General features: G+C 30.1%; 1 protein-coding gene across 4 annotated transcripts in view; it reads right to left on the bottom strand.

The window, feature by feature from the left end:
• Positions 1-12550, bottom strand: part of LOC132924000 (protein muscleblind) — a 170295-nt gene that overhangs the window by 9548 nt on the left and 148197 nt on the right. For 3 of the 4 annotated variants that reach the window (XM_060988050.1, XM_060988051.1, XM_060988052.1), the window contains 2 exons: positions 9173-9373; positions 1637-1678 (listed from right to left, as the gene is read on the bottom strand). In XM_060988050.1, the coding sequence (XP_060844033.1) occupies positions 1637-1678; positions 9173-9373 (243 nt within the window). The remainder of the gene's footprint in view (positions 1-1636; positions 1679-9172; positions 9374-12550) is intronic. The other variant, XM_060988053.1, reaches the window with a different exon arrangement.

The raw sequence follows: 12550 nt of genomic DNA, 5'->3' as shown, positions 1-12550 counted from the left end.
GAATAAACATAAAATACGATACTCCATGTATTTCAATTTGAATATACCTCAGTTCGACGGGTGTCGGCGTACCTCACTCAGAAAATGAATCCGATCGAGATGATGGTTAACTCGCCTGTGGTTAAATGGATTATACAAAAGCTTGTATCCAATTTTGTTTTTAAAATTGTAACTTAATGAAGAAATCGGCTTAGGTAATTAGATGTATGGTTCGAAAAGAATTGGAATCGCAAAAAATGTGAAAAATCACAGATTTTTAACGTGGTGAGTGGTTCCATATAAAAAGATTTTAAAAGTCTCTATAAAACCCAGGCAGATGGCGCCACGAATTTATTTTTATTTAATCGCTGAAATTTCGGAGTCTTTAAATAACACATTTTGCATAAACTTTATACACGGCGTGCTTAATTATTAAAAATAAAACTAGGTATATTTAATTTTTAATGCATTTATTCAAATTCTGTTTTATTAGCATTTTTAAATGTTTTTTTTTTTTTTAATTTTGACGCATCTAAATCGAAGGTCAAACGAGTAATTTTAGAATTATTTAACTTTATGAAAGAACAATTTATTAAAGTCCTTAATAATAAATGTATATACAATATAGGATGTATTATTTAGTTTAATTCTTATATTACCTATAAAATGTTAACAAACTATACAATTGTAATACATTAATATTAATTACTATAATTTTCAAATAATCTTAGCCTTCAATTTCCATTCAATGGTTTTAGTAGTCTTATTCGTATATTAAACTTTTATATGAAAACAAATTATGAGATAGAAATTGCTATTATGAGTTATATGAAAATTAATCTCTCTTTAAAAGTGCGGTAAACAAATTATTGGAATCCGTATTTAACTAAAATAGTTTTGTACGAAAATGAAATGTCTCTTTTGATTTGTACAGTAATCAAGACTGTTTTGAAATGTATTTCATAAATTCATCATCTGAGCACCAAGTTCTATAAATTTTACCAGTTTTCGAGGTCAAACGTGGAAAATTACGCTTTCCGAAATTTCAAAAATATTAGTCTCTCTTTCGCTGGAAACGTCCGGCGGCGAAAGGGTTAATTTATTAAGGTCCAAAATAGCCGTTGTTACTGTGGTTTTTGCACTACATTATTAACACATAAATCAACCCTCCCGAGTTAGTAAGCTTCAAGCAGATAAGCAAATGGTAGCAATTAACAAAATAAATAAGGCACGTTAAGCAGCATTTTCATTGTATCGATTTCTAAAATGAATATGATATGACGATGAAAGGAAATCGAATAACGGAATAAATGGATGTGGCGAAATCAGACCGTATAAATAACATTAATATTTAAGGCGGTGACAAAAATGGTTTCATGTTTGCATTGGGCAATTAATGTGTGAACAATAATGTAACGACGACAGTCTGTTATGATATTTGCAATGAAAAAAAAAAATTAGCTTGGACCGATTGCTGCTGCACCACGGAATGCCTCTTATTTCTAATGCGTTATTATATTATAATATTGTCTTTCGTTCTTTTGCATACAACACATTTTTAGAACATATTGGAATGTGAATCTTTGAAATGCGTCATTTCGAAACCAAAAAATTGCACATTAACAATATCAACAGTATTTACAAGTTATTTACTTACAAAATTCTCGTAATAATATGTTCCAACGGCTTTCATATCCATCTGAAACACATAACTCGTTGATAAACTAATTGTAAACCTTAACACATTGAGCTGGGAAGTGGGATGTGATTATTCAATGGAAGAAAATAATTATTATTTTCACACGTTTATGTGCAGTAGTAATTTATTATTATTATACCTATATAATGTATGTATAATGGGTTATATTTTTACTTTCGATAAAATTGTATATTAAAATTTATAATCGTACAGAGTATAACTTTTTTTCAAAAATGTTGTGTTACGTTAATTTAAAATTATGTAAAAACAAATATTACCGATAAAACTTAAATTTACACTTAAATTTTCTCATCACAAATCGATTATTTGTAGTCTCAAACCTAACCTGTATATTATATACCTATATATTATTATTTACAATACCAGTATACCTATATAAAACATTTCACGAGTTTAGTTTCGTCGATACCTATAACTATACGTTTTCTATGTGTGTTTTTCAGACACAGTGTTTTATATCTTGGCACGCATCGTTGTACAATAAATTAATAAATAACAATATTTATTACTCTACTTTAATCTCGACAGAAGTCTTTATTTTTTTTGATACATCGAGTATGTAGGTAGGTATCTAACGTTGTACAAGTGTTTCAATCAAAGTCAATAATTAGTTTTTCTCTCTCAAACTACCCATATTTCTTTTGAATTTTGTCGATATTGTTTTCTTACAAAAGTCAGGTTTGATGATCAAATATTATGTTGAATGAACTATAATATTATAATAACGTCTCGTTGTTTAAAGACGCATCGTTTGCTGATTTTCTCTTAGTTGTAAAAATGATTTGTTTTTATTAATTTATAATTATAAAATATTTTAATTGAAAACAAAAAATTGTGTAGTTTATTCGTTCGTTAACTATTCACAATCACGCGCGTGTGCAATTTCGTTGTATGTATTTTTATTCGCGTTATGATCATTTTTGTTTGTCAAATAGCTGCGGGACACGAAAGGCATAAATTGTTCGTTCGAATGTATTAATGCAATAAATCAAAAGTAGATGCCTCACAAAATACACTTAGCTAATCAACATTTATGAGTTATACATTTGAATATTAAAATTGCTATCTTAGGAGCCACGCTTTATTTATGGCCTTTGGACATGGACGGAAATTCTGTAAAGCTTAAGAAAACTTTGGGATTACACGTTGTATATACTAATTCCATTTACACGGTGTCTGAATATTATTATTATTATAATATATCGTTAAAACAATTTTGGTACCAGCTCTGTTCGATTATTTTGCAGGCGACAATTATTATTACTACGAATTTCTGAGCATATATTATAATATATGTACGCAAACGTGATAATTATTTAGTTTATGAACGTAAAACGAAATTGATGGTTGCATCCGACAACCATGTTGTGCAAATTCATTATTAGTATTGATTGCTGTGTACTGTAGTATACACACACACACACATATATATATAATTATTATTTGAAATAGCTATAGGCGCGTATTTAATAAAATCATTGTGTGTATACACACACACACATTTAAATATTATTTCTATACTTATAACGAACATCGTGGGTTGGTTGGTATATTTAAGAGTTTGTCATTTACTAAACGTCATTCAAAATTATTCGAACGAAATTAATTTCCATTTAGGATACGTATTATAACCACCCTAGCTATATAACAGCTACAGCGAAATGGAAGCATACAGTTCACAAGTATTTTATATACGATACATAATTTTATTGAAGTTCGTTTATTCACTCCAAAACCAATTACGGGGAACATGAAGATGAACACTTAAAATAAACCGATGTAGCGATAAATTATTGCCACACGACTACAATGTATATATATAATATATACGCGTGTATGTTCTCGGTAAGAAATACAGTGGATAATATTATACAGCATTCGGTAGAGATCCACTAAGCGACTGAAAAATCAATGTCTTCAAACATTATTTTAAATTTAAATTGTAGTAGGTATAAAACAGAGTTCACAATAAAATTGTATTTTCGAATTCGTCATTATTATTTATCTCGTTTTTATAACGAAAAAAAAGTCCTCCGCGTGTCTGTTAAGAAGTTATCGATTTCAATTACCTACGTCTGAGCGACAGGATCTTTCCCAATTATTCCTTCAATTATTATTGATTAGATAGGAGAGAGAGCGAGATTTTAACAAAAAAAAAAATATTATATTTACGTTAAACAGTTCTCCGTATAATATATTATATAATTTATATATAGTGTTTCTATTTTGTGGCGTGTAAGCTCCAGTTTTCAGACTAATAAATATTCCGAGTAGTTGACAGTACTGACAATGTGCGACTATTTAGTATTGAGTATATATTATGCTTTCCACTTATCACTATATAGCCTATAATATATTATTATTGTTTTAGTTTTGTTTCACTTATTGAATTATTGGCCAATGGAATTCTTATAAATACAATTTTCGAGAAATAAAAATCTTCATTTTAACTAAAGTGGAGATACAGTTATTTTTATAACTTTTTAAATGTTAAAACTATACATAATTAGATTTAGTTTTAAATGTTTTTATATTTCTGAGTTTCTGACTGATTTTAGTCTCATACATATTGCTATAAAAATTATTAATCATCGTATATTAGATTATTTCGATTGTTACTCGTACAGGATTGTCGAATTCGATGCGCATAATTATAATGAGTTGATTGAAATTCCGTTCTTTACACAAATCATTGGGACTATTATCTCCCATATGATTTCTGATCGATAGATAATATATTTTATAACATTCAGGCTTCGGCGTACCGTAATATAGAGCTTGAGATTGATTTGAATAATTATCTATATACAGTCAAATCACTGACGATATACTGCACAATAACAATACCAACTCAATGATATGATATTATTTATTAATTTTATCTATATACCTACACGATACAATCTGTTCCAAGACAATCGAACTAAGCGTGTCAAAGAGTAGACGTGAGCAATAATATTATCACTTTGGTTTATATTCGCATTTGATTTAAGCAAGTCCGTCCATATTATACGGTGTACGCCGTAGCCATGGTCGTTTTTGTCGTTGTTTGTTCAGGAAAGGATCTGATGGCATTTTAATTAAACCCGGGTTAATTGGTCATCTCATACATTAAATGTATATGTATATATTTTGCGACCCTCGACGTTGACGGTTCTTCCGCATAATGCGTTGTGTATGGACGTCGGTATTTTTAATTTGCTATTAATATTCTTAACCTAAACGGTTTATGCGACGTCAGGCACGTGTTATAAATGATGAAAGGAACTCTAAGTGCGTTTATACATATTTATTTTAACGGTATTTTAGTCTTAGCGCGAAAATTTTTGTCGTGGGACCACACCGAGTGAATATTATATTATGCGTATTGCGTAATGCTTATCCAACGCGCAACACTTATTCGGACTACAATTAAAATACGTCATATAGTCGAGGGTTGATTTTGAACTCGAACGCGTCAGGCACGTGATATTCGTATATAATATATAATCGCGTAATAATATTATTCAACTGTGTTTTTCGATATGGCGGTATAGGTGTTATAGACGTCGTGTACAGTAAAGGTGCACGAGAAAAATTATTATTTAGAAAACAACCGCGCGTACTATACAGCAGTACAGCGCGTGTAGAAAAATATGAACTGACGCGATTAACATACAGGGCACAATGAAATTATATTTTATATAATTTATGTAACGAAGTAACGGCGAGATAAATTGGCCGAAAAAGATTCTGAAATAAGTCACGATGGTTTAAAACATCAACGGCACGAGGTTTCGAAGGGTTTTTTCGTACGCTATCTTAAACCACCATTAATTTGATATATTCATATAAACCAAACCTCAACGACTCACTCGCGTACACTAAATCTCGTCCTTGTGATTTTGATCACCTCCTTAACCGCATCGCCTGCTTCTTACTGATATAATATATTCTTATTTAAATTTAAAAACTTTGCCTCTCCAATTATTAATAATGTAATCCGATAAGTACTAAATACTTAATAATAGCGCTTCACATCTCGATTTCCAAATTTACGATTCCATCGTACACTGCCACTCGCTATTAATGATTTATCATGTCAGTTATTTCATTAATTTTTTCTGTTGGTTTTGCGTTTATATTGTATCTTTTAACAGATCAATCTCCTATCAGTTACTCAGTTTTCTAGTTCTTTAGTATATTGAATATAATATAATATATATATTATGTAGTATAGAAAAACAGAAATTATATATTTATATTATGTTGGTATTGTACATTACGTAGGTACCTATAAGCTAAGACCGAAAACTTAACGCGTGACAGGATTTGGTAATATTACTTAGACGTAGAACGACCATATATTGTGGTCACTGAATAATGGATAACCACGGTTAAATAATATGTGATAAAAATATGAAATTTCTGGTCGGAACGTTCATCATTCGAAACCATCGTCGTATTATAAAATCACCATATTGAGTTTATGTTTATGGTTTATAAACAAAAATCTAGTCTTGAAACGATCTTGATGCTTCCGAAGTTGAGACTTGAGAACATTGTGTTGGAAAGTCGAAAGTATGTGTATTCACTATATCGATAAATTATACTTTAGACGCCGTACAAAAGTTACAGTGTGAATGTGTTTATGCGTATATGTTACAGCCTAATAATAAGTAAAGGAAAAGATGGAATTGAATTCAAATTTAATACATCTATTTCGAAATCGACTAGACAACAGAGCAACTTCCTCGGTGTTTATATAAATACCTATAGCTTACGTTTGATTTTTAATGGGAAAAAAATAATTCAAGTCGTTTTTGTAAATATCCTTTTTGAGAGCAATAGCGATCGGAAAATCCGCGGTATAGAAACAGTTTTAAGCCGACCAAATGAAAAGAAATCGTGTTGAAGAGGCTTTAAAAATACTCCTTGTGGCCTCGGTACACATACACACAAATCCAGGTATCAGCACGGGAAGGTTTGTCGATTAATTACTATTAGTTGTTAGTACTCGCGGGTATGGTGGGAATAGGATTTCTGGTCGGTAAGAGCACGGTGATAACAATACAATAATAATATCTATATATTGTGTTGGTCGACGTTGGCCCGGGCAACAGATTCAGCTACGGCGCGACCCTCCTATTTGCTGCAGTGCAGTTCAAACGTTACGGGTGGAAAAAGTTACTAATGCCAAAATAAATTGGTGGGTTATATATCACACATGTATCGAGTCAGCATACCCAGGGTCACGTAAATAAGCCGAACTGAAGTTCATGCGGCAACCTGAGGGTGTGTTGCTGCAATAAGGTGTGTCGGTGTATATGATGCAATATGAAATGTAATAATAAGTTACTTTTTTTATATATTGTTGTTGGTGTCAATTAACAAATTGTTCCGTTTCGCATATTATAATATTATATATTCATACTCCGAGGCATTTCAAAACGCGAATTTCATGATTATTTGAAATGTTAGGTATATAGTATTAGTTTTTTTTATTTAGTTCATTATCGATTAAGTTTTTGTGAAATAAAAACAAGTTTACGGTTGTTAATTATTATTGTCACACATAATGCAATATGATTTAGCATAATATATTTAAAAATATTGTCACGAGCTTAATCGAATATAATTGATGATGGTGTGTTTTAAAAATAATATTTTCTGCGACAACGCGGATAATAGTGATAAAATAATTATTTTATTTTTTTGGTATTTTATTACAATACAACGTTATTTACTTATTTTATTTTAAATATATAAAATTAAAATATATAATTTTAAATATTTAATAAAGTATATAAATATAATGATTTTTAGTTATAAATTTTAATATTTTTTAAATTTATCAAAAAGTAGTTAGTTATGTTTAGGACTTATCTTATTTTTTGATAAATATATTATGTGTGTATGTATATATACTATATAAGTATATAGATTTATAATTATAAATGGGGGAATACGTTTCAGGATCATTGAGTAAATTAAATTTTGGCGAGCAAGCAGTCAACTGGAAATGCATATTAATGATGTCATACGAGTCATTTGATGAGAAAAATATCGATTTACTTTTAAATACAATAGTGATTTTTTAGATTTTAACCGTTCTCTACTCAGCCAATGGCGACTTAAAATAATTGTAATATTAATGAATCGCGCGTACGATATTCGATAAATGAGTATTTAAAATGTTCTCTATTGAACAAGAAATAAGATAATTTTTCTCGCTTTAAAATTAATTTTCTTTGTGGTTTGAGCAAATACACGAGGGATAAAAAATGAAAATTATATGAACAAATGTATAGAATAGTATGTAGATAAAAGGCATATACTAGAAATATGTAAATAAATATTCCTATTAAAATCAAAATAGAACGATAATAATATTACGAAGGCTTTCCGGGCTGAGATTTACTTAGGAAATAAAAACTAAACATGTAGCTGATATTATAATATTATATACCACCATAACTAGGTGATACATAATAATATAATATTATGTAGTATTAAATTATTATTTATTGAGTCTTAAGTGCTCATAATTTTGATATAATTGGTGCTAGTAATTTTGTAAAACAGGATCGAATCATCGATACGTACTTTAAATATTGGCACAATTATTATGGTAGTTGAATATTGCACGGACTACGGAGTTAAGTTGACATCGTATAAAAACCTAACCATGATTGCTAGGAGGTACCTTTCTCGGTTTCTCGTGATACGTAAGTCAATGTAAAAAGTGATTAGATAAATGCCACACGAATACTATATATGTAAAGTAACAAAAAATAAAAAGGTGTGCGCTAAATATAAAAACTTTTGTCGCATTAACTGTAATACGATTTTTATCAGATAAGCAATGGTAACATAACTCTGCCAACGGCATCATATAAAATATATCTACGAGGACGTTATAAGTTAAAATAATAATAAATAATAAAACAAATTAAAATATGTCTATATCGGCTGATGCTAGTTTGTTTAGCAAAAGTATAATGTTTATAATTAACAACCGCGCGGCACGATAACATCTATATAGTATTAATTATCAATGTTATCGTAGATACCTCTTTATTATATACACGCACTAGAAGTAGTATGTACTTAAAGGTATTAGAAGTACGCATATAATAATAATAATAAGTTAATGTAAAAAAAAAGCTACTATATAGGTATATATCAATATAACAGGTGATAATATTAAAATAGAAATAATTATACAGTCTAATAATATAAAATAACAAAAACAACACCACGTATATAGTGAGAAAACGTAGGTATTAGCTAAAAAGATGTAAGAATTGAAAATAAAATAAAAAAATGTTTAGCTAAAAGATCAAGTATAATATGATAACAATATTATAGTTTGATCCCGTGGTCATGCTTTTTTTTTTATTATTGGGTGGAAAAAAAATTAGTAAGTACTTAAAATAAAGATGAAACTATAAGGTCAAAAAAGGATTTGTTTTTTTTTTTTATTTTACTAACGTCTAGACGGTCGTTCCTAGGCATTTTCTGTTGCGTAACCATTGTCTGCTGTACAGCCATTGCCAGCGGATTGTTCGGGTCTGAAGTGATTATTGTGGTCGGTCCAATCAACGGGCCGGCGGCGCTAAAGTATGGCGTGTAAGTGTTGCCGACCTGGGTACTCGCGCCAGGGATTCCGGTCAAATATGCTGTTGGCGCTGCCTGCGAATAAGAGAAAAACACAACGGTCAAAATACGTATTTGTAATTTGTATACATTATAAATTAAAACATATAGGTAATATATTCGGGTGCGATATTAATGATATAGTTATATTGTTGTGGTTGTATTATAATAATAGTATTATTATTAAGTACCTATATTGACAATACGTCAATACGTTATTGTGTTCTAATATTATAATAATTGGATATTTGCGAATCAGATTTCATAATAATAAATCAAACGTGCACAAAATCATGGATTCTTAGCCGTTTATAATACTAAAAATTATTCAGAAATAGTCCCAATAAGTATTTTGAATATTTAAAAAATACATTAGGTTATAAAATATAAAACAGTATTTTTTGATTTATTTTTAATTAGATACCTGTACACAGATATATTATATAACTTATAACTTTATAAGCGTACACGGAGCTAGCCTTCATGTTTAGGGGGTGAAAATATTTCTCAATATCTTAACCCACTCCCATAATAAAAATATTATTATTATAAAAGATACTATGCATTGTATTTAGTAACTATAAATGCTAAAACTTACAAACTGTCAGGTTACTTGTATCATAAGTATATTATACACAATGCTCTACTCAGAAACTAAAAGGATGATATGCAAAGAACTTTTTTGTTTAAGTGGTGCCACACTTTGCACACTCATTGTCTCCGCCTTTGTTGGGAAGTATGAACTTTTATCGGTAAAATATATGTGTTATGATTGTTATTTTAATGAAAAGACCATAAGTCTATAAGATATTGTATCGATAATAAATTAATAATATATTTAATAATTAAAATGACAAGGTAAATATACTAATAGAGTATAACTTAAAAGTACTCGTAAATAATATAATAATAATATAATTAAACAAAGCACAATAATTCTGAAATTGTATGTGTCAATTTTATATATTACATATTTTAATTACTTTGATAAGCATTAATTGATAAATACATACAATTTATAAAAGAATAATGTTTAATATTTTGATCTTTTAATAAAGGAAGAAGACGATTCGAATCTAAAATGAATCCAAAAATTACGACTAAATAAATATCTAAAGCTACGATTATGTATTATAATTAATATCAAATATTAAATTATTTAGATATTAATAACATATCTAAAAGTATTTAAACTAATATCTAAGTACTCATGTTAGGCTTAGCGATAGCCAACAAAATTATTCAAAATATCGATATCGCAAATTGCACTAAATCTACTCTTATATCACATCTAAAAATATTGATTTGATTAATATTTTTTTGAAAAAAACTAGCTGAATCTAATTTCAATTAAATTTATTATATAATGTCTTGCTGAGTATCATTATTTGTGGCTCCTATAGTAATAACAATTCATATTGAGTCGGTAATGATTCAATTTGTTCCCAAATGAGAATTCGTTTATTTACCAAAATCATTCATAAATGATAAAAAAAAAAAAAAAAATATTGTATTTACATTGTTGAAAAATTTGTATTATACCAATGCCGGAAAAACGTTTTGTTTGCACGGACGTAACGATGTACAGAATAGCTTAAATAGTCTATCGAAAAATCACTAAGCTTTCCAGGGATAGATAATAATACTATATATAATATAGATAGGATACTTATTATGATTTGCATCGAAAAAACACCCGCCCCGGATACTGAGACCGGTACGATAAAGACGATAAAGTCGAAAACAACATAATATAATAGTAGGTAGGTATATACTAGATACAGTATAGCTACCGAGTCTCGGCAGTAACTTAATTTAAAGGATCGAAAGGACGAACTATATAGCTATTTTTTTTTTGCCCGCGAACAAAGCCGCGTAGTGTACAGGAATGAGTTTCACTTTGGAAGGAACTTTTCAAATACCGGTTAAGGAACACACCCACGCACACACATACATACACACCACCCACATGCGTGCGAATATTACATTATACGATCGTGTTTGTTATCGGCCATCGTTCGTTGTACACTGCGGTGGAAAATCGATTCGGGTGTTTTTCGCGTTTTTTCTATTTTTTACGGCCACACAATGCCGAATGTGTCGTGATAGTATAAAATATTATACCGTAAATCGTAACAATTTAATCGTATATTATAATAATAATAATAATACATTACTCCGTCGGCGGCGGTGGTGCCAGAACTATTGTAACCTAGTTGCGGGCCGGCCGGCTGTCCGTGGCCAATTTATTATTTTTACGCGAGACGTCTGCCGTTATTTTAATAACATTTTGCTCAGCATTTAGCGACCCGAGCGCGAGGCAATACCCGTGGGTCGCACGGCGGTTGACAGGTATATCAAATTATATTCATATTATTATTAGTTCAATCCATTTATACATATATATATAACAGAACTGCGTGTAATAATTTATTAACACACAAGCGTTATTGAAGTTTTTTTTGAACTTTGACGAATGACGCTTCTTTCACATATTATTATAATGCATAATATTAAAACTGATATCATATTAGTATTTTTTTTTATTTTTATGTTTAATAGTTCCTAAACCAACGTTTTTTTTTTCATACAGTCATGCAATATATTATTATTTTATCAAGGTGGGGACCTGGCGGGCGCCTTCACTGGCGCCACTGCACCGACAACGGGACTGTACGGTCTATAAAAATATATAATAAAATCGGCGACGGTATGCCGACTTTAATAATGAAAATTATGTGAGTATGCGTTCGTGTGTGTGTGTGCGCACAGTAGTAGTGCACTGCAGTACACACATTCCGAGCACCTAAAACCGAAAATAATTAATACCAGTCCTGTAAATCGCGCGCAGAAAACGCATTGCTTAAAAGGTCGCGCGTGTCGCGTGACGCGGGCGCGGACGTAAATCATCGACCATTGTCTCAGAGACTGCACAGTGCACACACACAGACACACACATACACACTTGCGCTTCGCATTCCTTCTCCGGTGATTACGAGCCGCATTCAATTATTATTCGCGAGGACATTTTGTGCAATTATGCGAACGGAAATCGCCGGATAAACCGACAACATAAAACTATGAGCGAGAGTATTATTATAATCGTCGTCATTATGATGATGACATTCGATTTGTTTAATGTAATAATTATCGAAAAAAATTACGACTTTCGTATATAATATATCTACAATATATATATATATTCGACGATGA

Source organism: Rhopalosiphum padi, chromosome 3 (assembly GCF_020882245.1).
Source record: "Rhopalosiphum padi isolate XX-2018 chromosome 3, ASM2088224v1, whole genome shotgun sequence".
NCBI classification, from domain to species: Eukaryota; Metazoa; Arthropoda; class Insecta; order Hemiptera; family Aphididae; genus Rhopalosiphum; species Rhopalosiphum padi.
Note: the sequence above shows the minus strand (reverse complement) of the source record. Positions and strands in the feature narration are given on the sequence as shown.